The 22,452-nt window shown below is 37.8% G+C and overlaps 1 protein-coding gene across 1 annotated transcript in view; it reads left to right on the top strand.

Moving 5' to 3' along the window:
* The window catches only part of ADAMTS6 (ADAM metallopeptidase with thrombospondin type 1 motif 6), a gene marked incomplete in the record, with an annotated part of 313,682 nt that overhangs the window by 191,899 nt on the left and 99,331 nt on the right, over positions 1–22,452 (top strand). The window contains 3 exon segments of the mRNA XM_034773659.1: positions 4,829–4,936; positions 12,031–12,176; positions 13,981–14,044. Of these exon segments, the coding sequence (XP_034629550.1) occupies positions 4,829–4,936; positions 12,031–12,176; positions 13,981–14,044 (318 nt within the window).

Raw genomic sequence — 22,452 nt, 5'->3', positions numbered from 1 at the left:
AATTCCAAACTGAAGTCATGGAGCCCTAAGATACACCGTTACAGGTTGTCATCTATCTTGTCTTAATCTTATGAAAGGCCTCAGCTTCAGTTTATGTTTCCTGGATTTTTAAAACACTTTTCATTGTTTTCTTTACAAATTAATAGGTATTACATCCAGAAATCCAGTCACTGACTTTGAGCTTATTGATTAGCTTTCAGATCGTTTTCTTCTTTTACCATGATCCTTTTCATACAACAGGATTAAGATCTATTTGAAGTCGGGGAAAGGATATACTATCCTCATTTGATGTCCAAAAAGGAGTGGGGCTATCAGGTCACCTTATGTAGATTTTGTTTTGTTTTGTGTGATAAAACATCAGTATCCTTTTTAATAGTGGCTCTGGCCCTGACCTTTTCAGGGCAGTGCTCTCCGATGGTTTTCAGACTGGCTTATTAGAAACAGCTGTTTAGAGATGTTACTGATAGGATAATGGTAATAAGGAGAGTGTCTCAAATCCATAATCAAGGAGTAAAATTAGTGCTAGGTTTGGGGCTATCCTCGAGGGCAGAAAGCTTTGTGCACCATAATAATTCTTTTTAAGCCTTTCTTTCTAATTTTTCCAAAATTAGTTGAAAATAAAGAACACATTGAGTCAGATTTATCCCTGGTTTAACCCAGATTTATTTTATTCACTAGAGTTACATTACAGATATCTGTGTTTCAACTTTTATTCTTTTAAATTAGCATATTAGGGGAAAACAAACTTTTTAATATTTGTTATAATATGTAAAAGAATCTACAGAAATATGTTTTTATTTTTTCTTAAATTCTCTACATAGAATGATAAATTGTGCTGTTGTGGTCAGTAAGGCCTTAGTATTTTCCATGATTTTCCAGAAATAAAAATATTATATACATGTGGAGTGATATGATATCATAATTTTTTTAAGTAGAACTCCCTTCTTATTTATATGTGGAGTACTGCTTAAAAACTAGTATGGAAAAGCCCTTGATAGTTTTACTTAATTTTTTATTTCATTCCTTATGTACCAATCCTGCAGATTTTACTGAGGCAAACTCCCACTGAAGCTAATTCTGAGTAAAGACTGGGTTCATAATATTACTTAGCTCTTATACAGCACTTTTCATTAGTTCAGGGGTGGCCAACCTGAGCCTGAGAAGGAGCCAGAATTTACCAATGTACATTGCCGAAGAGCCATAGTAATTCATCTGCAGCCCCCATCAGCTCCCTCTACTCCCCGCTCCCAGTGCCTCCCACCCACCAGCAGCCCCACTGATCAGCGTCTCCCTCTCCCTCCCTGCACCTCCTGATCAGCTGTTTTGTGGTATGCAGGAGGCTTCGAGGGGGACGGGGCGGAGCAAGGGCACTGCAGGCTATAGGGAGGGGGCAGGAAGAGGTGGAGTGGGAGCAGGGCTTGTGGCAGAGCCAGGGGTTGAGCAGTGAGCACCCCCTGGCACATTGGAAATTTGGCACCTATAGCTCCAGCCCCAGAATCGGTGCCTATACAAGGAGCTGCATATTAACTTCTAAGAGCTGTATAGTAGATTACAAAGTGCTTTACAAATGAGGTAAGCATCATTATCCCCATTTTACAAATAGGAAAACAGCAGTGAAAGGACTTGCGCTAGATCACCCAGTGGCTGAGCTGTGACTGGAACTCAGGTCTCCTATGTCTCCTACCAAGTTATTTATTTGTAGTTACACACTATAGGGTAAAATTCATCTGTATGCTACAGTAACTTTGTGCTGCTCAGATGCCACAAAGTAGCCAGGGTGCAGCAGAAAATCTAATGGTCAAGAAATGTTTAACGTTTAATAACTCTTCACTTTGATATTGCTACTCTTACACTGGATGGATGAAATGTTTGTTCTAATAATCATTTCTCCCTTAATAGTAAAGTACAAATATGGTAGATATAAATCTCAACTGAAGGAAACTATAGATGTTGATATTTCAAGTTAAAGTTAGACTTAGAAAACTGTCGGCTGTACTGAAATTCAGCTTACTTGTAGCTAGGCTGTTAGGTAGCCTAGAGATATGATAAGCATGAATCTGAATTCAGATGACCCTGGAATTTAAAGGTGTTTAAAATCCAAACCAGGATCCAAATCTCATTTTTGCAAATTGCTTCTGTCTTTACGAGTGGAATCAAAACTCTGTATCCAAAAGCACAAAAACTTTGGGCTGTTTAAAATCCTGATCCAGACTTCACAACCTGAGCCCAACTGTTAATTTACACATTAAAGTTGATTAGGTGCAAACATAAGTAGTGAGGTTACATGCAGGATGATCACAAATGAGGTGAGATCTCTTTGGCATTTGCATCAGTATGAAAAGATGCCTAAGCCACATGTTATGGCACATGAGCCAAAAGATAATGAAATGGGACATGAGATCCCCATACCTTATCTGAAAGCTGAAACAAAAAAATTTCAGCTGTTCCGTTTGGAATCCTTTCTAAAATGGATTGGAGTCAGGAGTCCTGGTTAAAGGCATATGTTTATGGTTTGGTATGAATTTTGAAACAGAGTTTAATCAAAGTAAAATTAATAAATCCATTAAATAGATTTTTCAAGGTGGTACTTTTTTTGGCTTGTCTTCTTTGCTTTCCCTCCTCTCCATGATCTTTTAAGCAATATAAGCATCTGACAGTGTGTTTCTTTATATATGAGATGTTGCCACATGAGCAGTCCAGGTACGGCAAAGGCAGTAGTCTTTCTCAATATGAGATTATCCAAATAAGTGTTTTCAACACTTCAGTGGAGGGAAAATCCTAAATTTGAAAATGAAGGCAGTTTCCCCATCAGTCATCATAAAAAATCCAGGATTGCTTTTGCACATGGCAACATCTCTCCTAAAAGGAGTCACTGAAATATTTAGTAAATCTGAATTTCTGAGTAATCTCATCAACTTCAACAGAACTCCAAAGATCAATAGAAAATTGTCCTTCAACTGGTTTAAAATTAAACTGGGTGCACACAGGGTGCAGACCATGTAGTTAAAAATGGGACAAAAGTTCTAGAAAGTAACAAAGCCCTGATCCCTCAGTGCTTATTCCCCAGCCAGCTAGGACCATTCTATTGCAATGTATTTTAGAAAATCATTCCTTTAATATTCTCTATTTATACCAACATTGAAGCTAAATACACCAGGGACCCAATCCTGCAAACATTCTCTGTGCACATCTCTCACTAATTTTAATTACTTCAGTGGAAATTTTGCATACAGGATGGCCTGCAAGATTGTATTCTAAGTTACTAATATTTAGTGGAATCATATAGTACAGGACCATTACTATAGCTACCAATAAATAAATATGTACAGTAATATTTCTGTATGTAGTATAATAGAAGAAAACTGAATCTTGTAGCAAAGTTTAATAGTTTTTACAAGCAAGGTGCATATAAGATGCAGCCTTAATGTAGATGTGGAAGACAGAGAACCTAATTATAAAATACACTGTATTTGTAAAAATATCATTATATATTGTGAAAGGTAAGATAAAAGTACTTCAGAATGGAAATTTTCACTTCTTTTAAATCTAATTTTTGTGAAAGAGGGAACATAATGAGGCCTGATAGTCATTTCTTCAGAGAAACAGTGAATTTTGAGGGGAGAGTTGACCAATATCTTTGACTTATTGGCACTGCCTTTTCCTTTAATTCTTTATATATGTGTTTGTCTGCATGCGAAATACTATTAGGCTATTATGTTAAACTATCATTAAAAGAGCTATAATAGAAATGAAAATTGCATTGGATCATTAAAAACATCTCTCTAATTATTTATCTTTGCATTTTAAATTTTAAAAAATTATTTCTTTGCATTTAACAATAAAAAGTCCCACCTATAATAAAGTCTAGACATCCTGACAATAATTAGATTCCCATATCACCTCCCAGCATAACACAAAAATTACTTTACAAAGCAATGAATACAAAAGCGAAATATGCCCCATTCCACTGCACATAAAGAACATGATCCAAAAGGCATTGAAGTGAAACAAAAGACTCCTAAAGACTTCAGAGGTGTTTGGGTCAGGCCCCCAAACCCCAAGCCTTTCTCAGAAACCCTATAAATGGATGGCTTTTGCCGTGTACCCGGATGGTCCACAAATCTGGGCTAATTAAAATGCATAGAATTTCAAGTGCGAAAGTCAAAGATAAAGTATTTTAGAAGAAAAACTATATTGATTTATTTGATACCATCAATAGTTTGTGGCATGATGATATAAATCTATGAAAATCTCATTTATAAATTTGTGAAGTCTAAAAAAACCTTTAATTTAGTATATTATTCAATTATTACAAAATTTACATACATCATTTTAGTTAACAGTAATCTGAGCTCAGAACCTGCATGGTTTAAAATAATGGGAATAAAATACAATATTGCTTTTTTATATTTCAGAAGTTAAGTTATTCTACAATTGGATATTTGGGTTGGATAGGTAAGGTAATGAGGATACATCAGCGGACAGTAAGACTTCTTTTAAAAAGACACCAAATACAGAATTAGCATTAAGCAGCAGGTGCTGCTTATGACAGAACATCACTTCCATGGAAACATGGAAGATACATTTTTATAATCTACTGTTGATATTGCCAGATTTTGTTGGCAGAATATTCTTAGGCAAAGTATAGTGGCTTTGAAATTGCTCCAAAATAGTTTCCAAACTTAAAATACATATATAAAAATTTTACCTATTCTTATTATCTCTATTCAAAACAAACCATGTGTGCGCGCGCACACACTTTTGTAGGACGGCTGGAAATAATTTTAGATTGTTATTCTGATCAACTTGCTTCTGCCTTCTTTCCTAGGAAGTGTGTAGAGAGCTCTGGTGCCTCAGCAAAAGTAACCGCTGTGTTACTAACAGCATTCCAGCAGCTGAGGGTACTCTTTGCCAGACAGGGAGCATTGAGAAAGGGGTGAGTTCAAATGATTTATTGTTTTAGAAGAACTATAAACACTGCAAAAATGAAAAACTGAAAGTGCTTACTCTTTGATGCTTAGATGACATGCATTAATTCAAAATGTATTTGCATAATGAACTCCTCCCTAATGGAAAAGTCCTAAATAATTTGATAGAAAATACCTTTTTTTTTAACCAGTATTTATAATTTAATAAGAATTTTATCCCTGTTATAGGTTGGCTTGAAAAATATGTAGAAAGGGTGCTATCCTCTATCAAATTCTATCGGTTTTCAAATAAATTTCCATAAATCCCCTATTGATTTAATCTTTATTAAATTATATAGTACTCTTCCATAATGGATTATTTTAACTCTGGGCTTATCATGTTTTCATGAATGAGCCATGACATATATCTGGAGACTGAAAGTTTTTATTTTGTTCAAACATAAAAAAACTTTATTCTTCCAGTAATAAGCCAAATCACTCAGGCATGTAGAAAAAAGCTGTCATAGTAAAAGGGTTCTTTATGGTCCCACATTTATCACTGACAGCTGTTTTGGCTTTTAGAGTTATTTCTATAAAACCCTTTTGTTTTCATAACTACTCAGTTTTAAAGGACTTTTCCATAAGAGCTGATAAACTTTCAGATTATAAGGGTTAACGGTGATATCTGCAGAAAGTAATTGTTTCAGTGGGGATACACAGAGATTTATTCTCTTCTATCGCGGGTCTACAAAGGCTGTGTGTATGTATGTCTGCACATGTATATTTTTAATAAAAAATCTAACATTTTGTGTGGTTAGTAAAGATCTCTGTTAATTTTTTTCCATGGAAAATGTTATGGCCGAAAATGTGTAGTCCATTCAGAACTATAAGCAGAAAATGGAAATAGAAATATTTTTAAATAAATCAATTTACTGAATACAGATAGAAACAGACCTGAAATAACTTGAGTTTCATACATCCATTTGCAAGATAATATACAATGCACTTTACACAGGTTTGTTTAAATTGACAAGAGTAGTTGTATAAAGCCATTCTAACTCTCTGGGAATTGGTGTATTTGTCAAAGCTACATTTGTAGATCAGTCCCTAAAATTTACTGCTCCAGGCTGGATTTAGGCTCACAATGACTACTGTCATCTCTCCTCAGTTCTAACTCCTGCCATGTTAGTTGGGCTAGTTTCAACAAAGATTACACTACATTTTGACTTACAATCTGATGTTTAAATAAAGAGAATGAAAGCTTTTGGGGAGTTGTCATAGTTTATTAATCCTTGCTGATGACTTAATTCAAAACATGCTGAGTTTGGAAGTATTGGTAAATCTTGTTAAATCATTTCATTGATGGGGTCATTAAAAGTAATATTTACAGTTAGCTAATAAAAATATGGAGACCTTCACATTCTACCAAAAAAGGCGTAATAGAAAATGATAGGATCCTTATTCTTAATCAGCAGTCTAGGTTTATTTTGGAATCATCTGCCCTTGCCAATGACAAGAAGCAATTTACCTCTATTTATATGCTTAAATCCATGAGATTACAGTGAAGAAGTAAAAATGCTCTGTCCATTTTCCAGAGATTACAATCATTCTCTTCTCTACAAAATATCATGTCCAGTCATCAGACATTTATTCCATCATTGGATTTTAGTAGCAGTCATGGAAGCATGTATATTTTTTACAAATGTAAAATTATTCATCCCACTAAACAGTAAAGAAGTTTATCTGTAAATTGGAACTTCAAAGTATCCTGTAAATTAATAGTTCCTGATAGCAAAAAGCCATAAAGCACAAATTCTTTCCAAATATGAGGTTCAGTTCACCACACACTAAGGAAAAAATAATAACTTACATTTCTGTAACACCTATTATTATTATTATTAACACATATATTGAAGTTGTGCCTAAATGGCACAACTGAATTGGTCCCCACTGTGCTAGGCACAGTCCAATCATATAATAAATGACAATACCTATCCCAAAAAGCTTAACTGTACTTAAAACATATTGAGAAAACCAATTTCTGCTTTCAATTTAATTGGTGTAAATTCTGAGTAAATGTGTTAAGTCAATGAAGTTACTCCAGATTTACAAAGGTGTAATAAGAGTAGAATTTGATCCAGAGTGCAAGTGTGTATAGTAACGGCATATCTGCAGAGCTGGCAGCAGTATCTGTAATTAAGATTACCTAACACTTTTTATAACAAGGGCCTGCTTTCAGTTGCTTATAAACTTGCCAAACTTTAACCCATTTGGGCTGAAATTTTCTATACAAGTTCTGCCTGAGGCTGAAGATATTTTTGAAAGTTTAAACAGAAACTGTTCAGCTATTTCTGACAAAGACATTAGGAAATAATACATTGTTTTACCAATGTAAAAATTCTTACAACTGTTTTGTTGAAAAGCTCTAGTACTTTCATGCTTTGGTGCAGGGACTTGAAATTTGGCAAGGTGTTATCCTGGGCCAAAATAGTGCCTTTTGCTTTTCCGTTGAAAACCTAGCCAGATTTAGCTGAGGTAGGAGCCTTAGATATTATTGTTTGTCCTTCTGTCACATATGCAATATTATGCTGCTGCATAATATTACATATATAAAATGTACTCTATTATAAAATCTCTAGGATTATTCTTTTCTTCATAAATTTATACAATTGTTTTGCTTGGAAAATGGATTATAGATTGCTATCAATTATTTTATTAGCTACGTTATCTTTAGAAAATTGATACAGTATTCTTCAAACTTTGTCTGCTAGGTAAGTCACCAGCAGTTTTTTAAAAAGTCATAACATACAGGCTGCAAGTAAAATAATAAATAATGCACATTTTTATAAATAATAACGTACATTTTTGTCATTACGTTTAAAGCAACTCAGAAAGCATTAACTTTTTCTTAAGCCATCAACCTGGACTTGTTTTAGTCAGTTTACCAAAGTCCTCATAATCTGCTTCAGATTTAAAATAGGTGATGAATTGCAGACCATGGCAAAAATTAGACAAACAAAAGGTACAGTAGGCAATTTACCCATTTTCAGATGAAGATAAGGTAACTATTGAAGTGATTGATTGATTTATTCTATCCACAGATTTTTCCCATTATTTTGCTTTCCTTAATCTACTGACACATTTTGCTGATTGTGATAATGCAAGTCAACTTGAGCTCCTAAATTAATAGGTTATTTCTTGGAAATGGGTATAATTGATAGTATAAGGGTACACAGCCAAGGTTCTTGCATCAGATTTCATTTGTAAAATTCTAAATGAATATTATGAGTTGCTTAGGTTTTAAAGAAGAGATTGTTGCATGAAAAATGTAAATATCCTGTACACAAAGAACAGTGTCAGTGAAAAGCTTATTGTTGGATATTGAGCTACATACCATAACAACATATTATGGAAGCTCCAGTTGCAGCACCATAGCTAAGGTGAGATGAATATTGCACTTAAAGTAAAGTCAACCTCTTTATTTTGTATGAAAAATAAGCATATTACCTGCAAATGTAACACCTGGCATCACACTTTATTTTGTCTTTAATGATCTTTATAACAGAATAACACAGGTTGTTCAAACTTCCTGTATAATTAAAACTCTCTGAAATCTTGTGCCTAGGCTATATTGAAAGCATTGCGAGTTTTTTTCTGATTAATGGACATTTAGTCCCATTTTTTCTCATTACTGAAAGTTACTGCTACAGCAGGGAAAAATAATATTCTACCACAGAGACTTCTATAAAGAACTGCCCTTTTTTCAAAATAGCTGCTATTTCCTGTTTTTCTCAATGGGACTGAGTCTATGACCTGCTTTTAGCAAATATGACCATTTTGTCCATTCATCTGGTCCTTAGTGTTCTTCTCCTATTCCTGGCAGCAAATGGGGCCACATTTTCTGTGAGGGAAGTCTGTGACCCCGGTTCCATTAGAAAAATGAGAGGTGGTGGGCCTTTTGAAAGAGATTTTTATTTCTTTGAAAGAGATTTTATTTACTAACCTTTGCTGAAGGATGAACTTTTAGTTTAAAAAAATAACAGCAAAAATGAGACTGTATCCTAAATATTTCTTTTCAAAAGTAACCCATTGAATGCTTTTACCTAACAGAGAGAGGAGGTAGGAGAGGGAATTCGGGGAATATGTGCAGCAGGATATAGAAGCAGTGGAAATTTGGAGGACAAGAGAGAGGGGGGAAGTGTGGTGTACACCCTGTCTGTTTTGTACTGCTCTGGAAAAACCAGGCAGCAGTAAACCCACTTTGGCTGTTTTGTGGTGCTCCAGAATGGTATAAAGTAGCCAGAGTACACCAGTAAATCTGTCCAGAAAAGTTAAAATAAAAAAATAGATTTAAGATTCTTACTTTGTATCTTCAGATTATTAGAAATACCACATGGTAATAGTCTCTTTCAATTTTTTGTTTTTGTATTAATTTTTTAAATAAAAAACCAAGGAAATTTCCTGACAAAAATTACGTTAAAATGGAGTTAAGATTGATACTACATATTAGTATTGTAGGGTAGAATACATTACAGAGCTATTGTGACTATTTCAAAACAAAGTGTTATAAACCAAGAAAATTCACATTTAAGATTAAATTGTAAAGAAAATCTATATGCTAAGATATGGAAACACGCAATTAGAGCTTCCAAGCAATTTTAACTTGGCTCTGCAGTGAAAGCAGAAGGGAAAATAAAAAGAAACTGTAATATGTCTTTAAAAATCAGTTTAATCAGAAACAAACGATATTAAAATGCCTTAATTATAGTCGTATAGCTATTGCATGGTGTCACAACAGGGTAGAGTTAAGGTTGTTTGGATGTCCTAACTGTACAATTCCATGCTTTAAACTTGTTTACGTTTCTTTTAAGTTTAACTTTAACTCTGAATTTCCTGTATTTACAATGCTTGGTTTGGGGATAATTACAACATTCCTATAATATATTTTACCCTAAATTACTGATATATACTTTCAATTTTAACTCTTTTTTTAAACAAAATTTCTGGGAATTATATATTAAATGTTGTATCTGTCTCTGTGCAGGTACTTATATGATCCTCATCAACAAAGCATTTGAATTTCCGAGCACTTTTAATAGGCTTATGAAATGGATGCTTGCCTTTAATGGATGTAATCATTATCACTTACTTTTTTACTATAAATATCTGAATCATTAACAAAATAAATCTCTTCAAATGTAATTTACTGAAATACTTCTTTACCCACCAGGGCATAACTAATCTGTGGAAAGCATTTCCTCAAAATATTAAGGAGGAGAAGAGCTTAACAGGATTCAGTAAAGAATTACACATTTATATGAATAATAAGAGTTACATTAGAAAGGAAAATATAGACCCTCATGCTTCAGGGCATAATCCAGCCACTAACTGCCCGGATTTAGGGAAAGAAACTCCATTTGGAGAACCTTGCTTCTGACAGATCCATGAATATTTGCGAAATCTCCAATCAGTGGGGTTAGTTAGAACCACAGGCACCTTCCACAGGGCAAACCTTACTGCCCCAGTGGAAAAATTCCATTAAAACTGACTACATTTGCTTATGAAAGCTTTTTTTCTTATAGTGAAAGATCCTGTATTTTGAACTAGGATTTAAAATATTCTGCCTCAGATGTTTTGAATGGGCACATAAGAATGCCCTTTTTTTGTTTCTCTAGCTGGTGGAGCATGAGGTTTTTGTAAACAGAACTGTGATGCACTACAGCAGCCCTGCTTAAAAAGAAGCTATATTAAAGGTAGACAGCTACAAAAATCCCTATAGCATAGATAAATGTTTTGAAAAAGTGACTGGCATGTGTATGGCTAGCAAAATAAGAAGGCTAAAGGTCTCATTTATTTATGTTGATGCTAAACTCTAGTGTGTGTGTGTGTGTGTGTGTGCGTGTGTATATATATATATATATATATATAAATATTGCTGTACTTGAATGCACTTGTTGAAGGTAAATTACAGTAATTTCATTATTGATATTGCCATGTTGTTTCAATGTTCCTTCATTATGATTATGCATATAGCACCTCTTATATCAAAGCACATTTGACAATTTAGAATGAACTTCTTGATAAAGAATATAATTTTCTGATTGCCCTCCCTACTTGCATTATTTGGAGAGAGAGTGTTTCAGTTTACTGAAAGTCACATCCTTACTCATATAAAACACCTGTGAAAATTGGAGTTTTGCCGGAATAACTTCAGGCTACATTCTGCTCTCAGTTACATTGCTGAAAATCCACAGTAACTATGGTCATCTTAAGTAGAGTTACCCTGGATTTTCACAAAGCATAGAAAGCAAAATTTAGTCCTAAGTAAGGAGTGCAGGATTCGACCCCATATTACGTAAATAAGATTTGTGAGATGATAAATTTATTGTAATCTTCATAATTTTATAATCCGTTCCTGGCTTCATACTGACAGTATGTATGTTCAGAGTATGTAACATATTGCAGATGCTCAGCTATTGTCTGAAAAATATTTCAGTACACATGTTCATTCAATCTCTGAACAAATGGTAGCCGGCACGTATAATGATTTTCTATACCCTATCCCTGGTGTCTTGGCATTGCTTTTATTATGTCTGCAGTGTTAGTGTACTGAAATACTGCAACAAATTCCTTTTCCACTGTAACTTCACCCAGATTTTTTTTAATTAAAAAAAAAATCATCATAAAAATTCCTTAATGGGGAACTTTCCATATCGTGTTATCAAGCTATTAGTTGAATAGTAAATGGAATGTTTTTACTTAAGCAGTCTTAAAAAACAGATCTTAATGTCTAAATTCTAAAAGAATTGAAAAGACATCAGTCCTCTTTAATGAGAAATTCTAAGTAGGGCTGTGAATAGAAAAAAAGAAAGTTAGTCTTTAAACTTAAGCTCCTGGTGTATGTTAAGGATTTATAATACAGGATTTAGCTAAAGATAATTAACAAATCACATAAGCCCTCACCACTGTCTAAACATGGTTAGAGAAAGTAAAATATCAGTCTGTTATCTATACAGGGAATGCTAATGCCTATAATTGGTCATTGTCTGACCCATATATTTTTCTGTCCTGATAACTCTATCAGCCTGAAAGCTAATTCTGTGTTTTCTGTAAAATCTTTCAGTGGTGTTTTCAGGGAGAGTGCGTACCTTTTGGCACTTGGCCCCAGAGCATAGATGGGGGTTGGGGTCCGTGGTCAATATGGGGAGAGTGCAGCAGGACCTGCGGGGGAGGAGTCTCCTCATCCATAAGACACTGTGACAGTCCAGCGTAAGTAGCTAAAGTAAGCCGGAGCCAACAAAAAGATACATTTGGAAATTATTCAAAATTGTGGTTTCACATATTATCTGTAAAAATGTTTCACTAGTGTGCCAACACTTGTCTTAAAAAGAGCAGACAGAAACAGCTATGCAAGAGAAGTTTGCTAAGCATTGTTTCACATTTTTTAAATTTATGCATTATACATGTACTGTAAAGAAGTCAGGCTTTATATTTAGCAGTAATCAGAAAAATATTCCTCCACAAACCTATTTATGCAAAATTAATGTATCTATGCCTTAGATATAATTCTGTCTTCTTAAAATATTATGTCTATGTTCTTCATATTGAATGTAAAATAACGATTGCTATTTAAGTATTAAAAAAGCAACACAGAATATTTTAAGGGTTAGGAATACAAAGAGTTACATACAAATCACAGTGAATAAAAATTACTGCCCATGTAATAAATTTTGCCCATATCACATCTGATACTAATCGTTTTCCTGAGCTGCCACTCTCCATTGACTCTTTATATGGTTTGTCTACTCCTCTCCCTATCACTACTATCTGTCGACCGAGCCAGCTGTCTTCTTCCCCACTGCTCCTATCATTTACAGTTTTGTCCTTCCCTGATGTTCCTGTCATCTCTGTCTGCTTCTCTCTGTCCTAATCCACGTTCCAGAGAAGGTCTATCAGGCAGGCACTCTTCTTTCTCTCACCACCACGTCTCATTTTAAGTCAGGAGCTTCTCTTTGCCCCCAATGTTGCTCTTTTTCTGAATAGGCCCCCCTTGCTTTTTTTTTTTTACTACTGCTTGCTCTTTTCAGGTTTATTACACCTCATCATGGCTACAGTTACCTGTAGCCTGGGACACTTCTCTTCAGCCCTACTTTTTTTCTCCTTATGCCTGGTGGTGTCCATTTGCATCCCCAACACTGCTCTCATAAGACTGAATTCTCCTCAATACATCAAGTGACATAAATATATGATTTTAGAATAATGTTATTTGATTAAGTGTGATATAAAATACCCATGAAATGAAAATTTGTTAAATAAATTTTCTAATTACTTATAGAAATTTCATTAATTTTAAAATAAAATGGAACACTAAGATTTTTTTCTTACCTGCTTTTAACTTAATTATATTCAGCCAGTCATGTAGTGCACTGAAGTCTACGTAGGCTTTCCTTGGACTTCAGAGAGAGATGGATAGGGTCTTGATGACATTGGGCACTTTGAGGGCTAATTTTGGTTCAGTCACATTAATGTAAATCTGGACTGACGCTGTGACTTCAGTGGAGTTACTCCAGATCCACAACTGTGTAATTAAGATCAGAATAAGATAATTGGTCTATAAAGAATGCAGCCTTAGCTACTGACCTCATAATATGACAAATAATCTTTCTATATTTTATTATATCTACAGATTTAATATGTGAAATTAATACATAATGTTTGCACACTAGTCATTATAATTTTGAAGGCAAGCATGGATAAACAGAAGGAATATATTTTAATTGCAGTTTTATTGCATATAGTTTAATTCTATAGTTTGTGGATCTATGCAAACTACATAAATATTATATAAAGGTAGGATTTTCAAAAGTGCTCTGCAGTGCTCTATTTCTGCTCCCATTGAGCTCAATGGTCAAATTCTCATTGATTTTGGTGGGAGAAGAGTTAGACCAACTTTAAGCACTTTTGAAAATCCCACTGTAAATTGTATATATATAATTGTATTTATTTATATCCTGTATACACAGTATAAAGTCATGTATATACTAATACAACACATAAATAAATGTTCTTTTAGACCTTCTGGTGGAGGAAAATACTGTCTTGGAGAAAGGAAACGATATCGATCCTGTAACACGGATGTGAGTAAAATTGTATTCAACTATAACAATGAATCAATGGTCTGTTTTTACCCTCTGGAATCAATGGACAAAATTTGTCTTACTGCACCGCACCTTTAAGTGGGGGATGGGGGGCTGTTGTCCAGCTTATTGGGGGAAGGGGAATAATGCTTTACGGCCAGGAGGGAAGCGAGGCTCAGAAGCTGTTGCAAAAAGAAGGAGTGGGTCAGCGTGACGACGCTGATTCATCTCCAGGGATGGAAGGACTGGGGAGTTCAAAAGGGGCAAGCCTGGTGGGAGAAGCCCCTTTTCCCCAGACCAGGTGGAGCAGTATCCACCCTCCCTCCCCTTGAGGAGGCTAAATACCAGGTTTGGTCAGGACCTGCTGTGGGCATTGCGCTAGCCGCTCCTTTCTAGGACTGCCGGGAAGGACTTTTCCCCTCACCACTAGATTGGCTTAGGTGGAGTGGGGATTTTTTCTGCCTTCCCTACAGCAGGTTTGGGAAGGGCTTTGTTATGGTGAGTAGGGAAGGGTGTTAGGCTATGATGTCGCAATTCATGTAAGTGTGGAGTGGATGTCCAGTGCAGGTACTCCATAGGGAAGGGATACCAGATAAATTGCTTGGTAAATGATTTTAAAAGGAGGTGGTTAAAGGAGTAAAATAAGGGTGGTGGTGTTCAGGGCTCCTATGGATGGTACAGCTGGGATTTGAGGGGGGAGGGATGGCCTCCACCCCCCCACCCATTCCTTGGATATTTATTTAATGAACCATGGAGTTACCTGCACTGCACACTTTATCTGCCAGGTAGTCCCAGACATCAAATAATGATGTTGCGTCTAAGGCTGTCAAGCAATTTAAAAAAATTTATTGCGATGAATCGCACTGTTAATAATAGAATACATTTATTTAAATATTTTGGGTGTTTTCTACATTATAAAATATATTGATTTCAATTACAACACAGAATACAAAGTGTACAGTGCTCACTTTGTATTTATTTTTATTACAAGTATTTGCACTTGTAATCAAAAACAAAAGTAATATTATTTTTCAATTCACCTCATACAAGTAATGTAGTGCAATCTCTTTATCATGAAAGTTGAAGTTACAAATGTAGAATTATGTACCAAAATAACTGCATTCAAAAATAAAACAATGTAAAATTTTAGAGTCTGCAAGTCCACTCGGTCCTACTTCTTGTTCAACCTATCCCTCAGACAAACAAGTTTGTTTACATTTGCAGGAGATAATGCTGCCCCCTTCTTGTTTACAATGTCACCTGAAAGTGAGAACAGGCGTTCTCAAGGCACTGTTGTAGCCAGCGTCGCAAGATATTTATGTGCCAGATGTGCTAAAGATTCATATGTCTCTTCATGTATGTGTCCATGCTGATGACGGGTTCTGCTCGGTAACAATCCAAAGCAGTATGGACCGACGCATGTTCATTTTCCTCATTATCTGAGTCAAATGCCACAAGGAGAAGGTTGATTTTCTTTTCTGGTGGTTCAGTTTCTATAGTTTCTGCATTGGAGTGTTGCTCTTTTAAGACTTCTGAAAGCATGCTCCACACTTCCTCCCTCTCAGATTTTGGAAGGAACTTCAGATTCTTTAACTTTGAGTCGAGTGCTATAGCTATCTTTAGAAATCTCACATTGGTACCTTCTTTCATTTTGTGAAATATTCAGTGAAAGTGTTCTTAAAATGAACAACATGTGCTGGTCATCATCTGAGACTGCTATAACATGAAATATATGGCAGAATGCGGGTAACACAGAGCAAGGGACATACAGTTCTTCCCCAAGGAGTTCAGTCACAAATTTAATTAACACATTATTTTTTTAATGAGCGTCATCAGCATGGAAGCATGTCCTCTGGAATGGTGGCCGAAGCATGAAGGGACATATGAATATTTAGCATATCTGGAACATAAATACCTTGCAATGCCGGCTACAAAAGTGCCCTGCAAATGCCTGTTCTCACTTTCTGGTGACATTGTAAATAAGAAGAGGTCAGCATTATCTCCTGTAAATGTAAACAAACTTGTTTGTCTTAGCGATTGGCTGAACAAGGAATAGGACTAAGTGGACTTTTAGGCTCTGAAGTTTTACATTGTTTTGTTTTTGAGTGCAGTTATATAACAAAAAAAAATCTCCATTTGTAAGTTGCACTTTCATATCAAAGAGATTGCACTACGTACTTGTATGAAGTGAATTGAAAAATACTATTTCTTTTGTTTATCATTTTTACAGTGCAAATATTTGTAATAAAAATAATATACACTTTGATTTCAGTTAAAACACAATACAATATATATGAAAATGTAGAAAAACATCCAAAATATTTAATACATTTTAATTGGTATTCTATTGTTTAACAATTGATTTAAACTGAGATTAATTGCGATTAATTTTTTAAATCACAATTACTTTTTTTGAGTTAATTGTGTGAGTTAATTGCAATTTATTGACAGCGCTAGTTGTGGCCTGATTAAAACCATATCAAGTGTCTCCTGTCCTTCTTTCGGTATATCTGGACAACTGGTTCAACTCCATTGACTTCAGTGGAATTATAGAAGTGTTGCATTTTGCACTCTGTTTGTATCTAGCATAGATACTTGACCTGAACAGTCTGATGTCATGTCAAGTGCTTAGATAAATAAATATTTGAGTATCTTTTATAACAAAAGATAATTCTGTATAATTTTTCTTTAACCCAGCCTCATCAGTCAATTTATAGTCTTCATTGGCCTAATCTCTCTGTTTTATTGTCTACATTTGTTTAATCTGAAACTAAAGGTCATCCATATAAACTGCTCTAGAATACTTTGATCTTTTACTTAGACTCAACCATCTTGTGGGTTATTGCTCTTTCTAGTTAATATATTTTGTTAATTAAGAAAAACCCATATGTGGCATTTAAGGCTTCAGTGAAATTATAGCAGGGATGAACTTGCCCAAGAGAATAAGATACAATAGGCTCCACTAGTACTTAGAAGTATAGAAATTCTAGGTTAATGGAAAAGTGTTTAGCACTTCTTGCACAAAACCTTCACCACTTTCAATTTCACACTCTCACTATCCAGAGGGTAATAAATTGTTTTATCTCCAGCAAATACTGAAATGTTATGCACAACTAGTCAAAAATTTCCCAACTAAACTTTTTTCTTTGGAAAATGTCTTTCTGAAAATATAAAAATTATTGCAAATTTTTGAAAAAAATCAAAATGAAATATTTCATTTAATTCAGTGGGAGGGAAAGCAACTTTCTATTACTTGCTTATGTGCGAGTTCAGGGTGAATGTGGGGTGCATTAAATGAGAAAGATTTCAGTGTTCCCTAGAATATGACGATTTATTCTTCTTATCACCCATGAAATGGCCAATTATTTTCCTTTTTTTACCTTCCCTCTCCCAGGATATACTCCATCCATATTTCCCCACACAACAGAGTAGATTGGGAAGGACACCTCTGTTCCCCTAAATCTATGTAATAACATGGCTTTAGTTATGTTGCAACTAAAATATCAAAGTTAGTTAACTCTGTGGTAGAATCTCCTGCTTTGTCAAAGATTATGGTCTTTGTCACAAAGGTCTGGTTTCAACAGAGCTGAGGTGTTCTACTATGCAAGACTTAGGCCAGGTCTACACTACACCCCTAATTCGAACTAAGGTACGCAACTTCAGCTACGTGAATAACGTAGCTGAAGTTCGAAGTACCTTAGTTCGAATTAGTTCGAACTTACCTTGGTCCACACGCGGCAGGCAGGCTCCCCCGTCGACTCCGCGGTACTCCTCTCGGCGAGCTGGAGTACCGCAGTCGACGGCGAGCACTTCCGGGTTCGACTTATCGCGTCCAGACTAGACGCGATAAGTCGAACCCAGAAGTTCGATTTCCAGCTGTCGAACTAGCGGGTAAGTGTAGCCAAGGCCTTAGACTGGAGAACTGGGACCAATTGCAGATCACTGGCCCCATATGAGTAGAGAAGAAATGATCCTGGGAATATAGAGGCCTTGGCAAATGGGAACACCAGATGAAGAGGTTGGTGCTATTGTCTTGGATGATTAGAATCAGCATGGAGACAAGGAGCACACAGCTGAATCAGACTGTGGAGTGGAAGCATGAACTTCACTTTTGCAGCAAGTCTTTGCCTGTGAACCTCTTGGTGATCTTCAGAGGTTTGGATAACCCACAGGAGGATCAACAAAGGCAGGATTGACTTTATCAATGGAGTTAATGCCTCCATTCCTGGCCATGACCTCTTCTTCCCCTCTCCCTGATTCCTGGGATGGTTGGAGGGGACAGAGAGAGCAGGAACACAGTAAATGAACCTAGTTATGGATCAGAGTCATGTACCCTACAGCTGCAGTTAAATCCTGCCTCTGTCAACTGTCCTGTGAGTCATCAGAGGCACAGCTGCCCCAAGGAGCCACTGTTGACTCCTCAGAAAGAAAGCCCTGAAGGGGAGATTGAACCCACCCCATGTCTCCAGATATGAGCAATCCATCTGGGGTGGAGATTTTAGGGAAGAGACAGGAATGCCTCCTTACCCCTAGCATTGACAATTACTTCCTCCTCTCCCAACAAATGGGATCTTTACCACAGCCCTACCACCATTCTGCTGTTATGTGCTGCTCCGTTCCCTGACACTCTATTCTTAGCAGGCCCCCAGTGTCCTAGCTTGTTGAAGATTGAATAAGGATACAAAGAAGGGCTGGATGCTCTTGCTACATGTGTATCTTAGGTTTACAACACCATAAATTGCATGTTGCTTGCATAACAGGAATTGTGCAGGGCTTTTTGTGAAATTCTTGTCAGTTATGCCAAAAAGGACATTTTTATCTAAATGATTTGAAAACTACTATGTTTTATATTAGAGGGGAGCATCCTAAGTGCCTGTGTGCAATTATGGGGTAATTTTGTATGGTAAGATGCCGGTAGGAGGAGAGTAAAACATTGTGGGATTCAGCCATGCACATTTTTAAAAAGAATGATTTTTCAATATATGTATCTGAGAACAGGAGAAAGTTTTAGGCTACACAGTCACCTAAAATTTTGAGAGACACAGGAGTTTTTCCATTTTTTTATTGTACATTGTTTGCAAAGGTTTGAGGTAGAGAAGAGTATGACGGGCACACTGAAGAACAAAGGGAACCTTTAATGTATTGGAATAGAGTATTGTTGGCCCAGAACTTAGAGAAGATCAGCTCCTGAATGAAGAACAGCTGGTTGAAGTTGAACCCAAGCAAGACAGAAGTTATGCTGATGGGCAGAGGAAAGCTTTTTAAGTATTTGCAGCCTGCACTTATTGAAGATATACGTCCTCAATTGCTCAATTCATTTGGTAGTTAAGGAATTCTCTTGGATTCCTTGCTGACACTAAACTCACATAGCAGTATCTGTGAGTAACACTTTCTACCATCTTCAGTTAGCTAGGAGACTCCATCCCATCTGACAGATGTTGACCTGGCCTCAGTAATATATGGCTTTATCACCTCTTGGCTGGACTACAGCAATTCAATATACCTGGGCATGAAGCCTTCAATGTTTAGGAAACACCAACTAGTACAGAATGGTGCAGCACTTCTCCTCAGCAACAGAGGCTACTGCAACCATATCAAACCTGTCCTCTGCTCCCTCGCTCCCTTCAATGGCTTCCGACAGACAGAGCTTTCTTTGGGGGGCAATCCAAGACTATGGAATGAATTCCCACAAGACAATCACAAACATCACCATCTTCTGATTCAAATGCAAATCACATTTCTTTGGCTTGCCTTTTCTAATATAAACACATAGCAACATATATATTTATTTAAAAAAAAAACCCTACCAAAACAAAACTGTGCCCTGCATACACTTCTCCCCTGGGGAAAGGATGGGAGAACAATCATGTGACAACTGTTAACCATGTTGCATAATGCACTGGAAGGCTCTCAGATATTATGGTTCTGACACTCACTGTGTTCTATGTTTTAGAACAGGGGTCGGCAGCCTTTCAGCAGTGGGGTGCCAAGTCTTCATTTATTCACTGTAATTTAAGGTTTCGTGTGCCAGTAACACATTTTAATGTTTTTAGAAGGTCTCTCTCTATAAGTCCATATTATATAACTAAAATATTATTGTATGTAAAGTAAATAATAGTGCAGCGAGGTGAGCAGGGCCAGCAGCTGGTATCCCAGGCCAGCAACGGGCTGAGCGGGGCCGGTGGCCAGAACCCCGGCTGGCATGGGGCCGGTGGCTGGAACCCCAGACTGCTGAAGGCTGAGCGGGGCCAGTGGACAGAACCCCAGACCGGCAGTGGGCTGAGCAGTTCAGCCTGCTGCCGGTCTGGGATTCCCTCCGCTGGCTCCTGTCAGCTTGGGTCCCAGCCGCCAGCCCTGCTCAGCCCGCTGCCGGCCTGGGGTTCTGTCCGCCGGCTCCTGCCAGTCGGAGTCCCGGCCGCCGGCCCCACTCAGCCCGCTGCCAGCCGAGGATTCCATTCATCCAGGTAGGCAGCGGGCTACGCGGGGCTGGCGGCCAGGACCCTTCCTGGCAGCAGTGTGCCACTAAAAATCGGCTCACATGCCGCAGGTTGCCAACCCCTGTTTTAGAAGCTGCCAGAACTCAGACAGATTATCAGTATGTATATTTACTATATAGGGTTATTTGGACCCCACCATGATTGTGTAGTTCCTCTATATCACGGTTGTTATGTAAACAACAGCAGAGGACACAAAAGTTGGCAACAAGTATGGTTGTCTAATATGTGATACTAGACTGGTTATTCCTATGAAACTCAGGTGATGTTTACTTCAATAAATACATGAAGCCCATTTGGGAACTATAAAAATGAAAGTCCTTATCAGGAGTTGTGTAGTGGCCAGAGATTAATACACAAATAGAGGTAATGGCAAAACAATGTCAAGATTGTCAGCAAACAGAGGCCTAAACATGCCCCTTTGCATCCTTGGGGGTAGCCAGCCATTGGAGTGCAACCAAACAGACTATGCTGGTCAGTTTATTGGACCTACATTTTTGATTGCAGTAGATGCCCATTCTAAATGGCCTGGGGTCTTCTGTATGAATTCAGCTAATTTAGAGAAAATGCTAGAAGTGTTAAGACAATATTGTTTTCAGAGACAGGAATTCCTGAACAGGTTGCATGTGACAATGGAACTCCATTTATATCTAAAGAGTGTCAATTGTTTGTCAAAATAAATGGTTTCAACCATGTGAAGTCAGGTTCTTACTACTCTGCTGAAACAAAGAGATTAGTGGAAAGACTTATCCACACATTCAGGCAACTGATTCATGCTATGGCTCCAGATAGAGGTAGGTTACAACACATGACTGAGAATTTTCTGTTGGCCTAAAGGAATTTAGTACATCCTACTACAAATCAGACACCAGTGTTGCTGTCTATGGGATGTAATTTCAGGTGTATCCTGGACTTGTTGAAGCCCAATCTACAGCAGGCCATTGTAACAGGGTATATTTGGGCCCTTTAATGTCAGAGGGAGAAGTCTCAAAGCCAGACAACCCCTTCCAAGACAGAGAGAGACCCAGAGAATAACAGAAGCATATACAGAGACAGTGAGGAAGTGTTCCTTAGGTAACAGTTGGTGTCTGGAAAACCGTTAGGCTGCTGTTACTTTTAGGGTGTGGCAAGTTCTGGGAAGCAGCACGTAATCTGCCTCTTCCTTCATAACAAAGAGAGATACTGGTAGATAGGAAGAGGATTGCCTGCTAATTTTTCTCAGGCCAGGAAGAATAAGATGAAACTGTTTGACTCTGCCTCCAAAAAGGTGGAAGAATATTGAAAACTTTCCACCCCAGCAGGAATAGAGAAAGGAATGTTTGGAAGTGAAGATCTTGTTAAAGTTTTGTTTATTTGAGTGGCTTTGCTTTCAGTGTGGGCAGAGCCAGTTGGATGTAATTTAATGGGCCAGCTAGGAGAATACAGCTCAGGGTCACAGCATGGTACAGACACTCTTAAGAAACAGTGTGGTCAAATGCAGGGCTGGCTCTAGCTTTTTTGCTACCCCAAGCAGCAAAAAAAAGCGCCGCCCCCCGAGCCCACCCCGCCGAGCGCCGCGGCCCCCCCCCCCACCCGAGCGCCGCCCCCCCGCCGAGTGCTGCACGCCAGAAGCCCCCCCCTTCACCGAGCGCCGCCGGAACCCTCCCCGAGTGCTGAGCCCCGTGCCCCACGCCGCCCCCTCCCCGCCGAGTGCCGCGCCGCCGGAGCCTGCCTCCACCCCCTGCCGAGCGCCGCCGGAACCCCCTCCAGCGCCGCGCCCGCACCGCCCCCCATGCCGAGCGCCACGCGCCGGAGCACGCCCCCCCGTGCCGAGCGCCGCCGGAACCTTCCCCCCCCCGAGCGCCGAGCCCCGCACTGCCCCCCGCGCCGAGTGCCACGCCACCGGAGCCCGTCTCCCACCGGAACCCCCCCCCA

This window comes from Trachemys scripta, chromosome 6 (assembly GCF_013100865.1).
Source record: "Trachemys scripta elegans isolate TJP31775 chromosome 6, CAS_Tse_1.0, whole genome shotgun sequence".
In the NCBI taxonomy this organism is placed as follows: domain Eukaryota; kingdom Metazoa; phylum Chordata; order Testudines; family Emydidae; genus Trachemys; species Trachemys scripta.
This window is presented reverse-complemented; position numbering and strand designations above follow the sequence as displayed.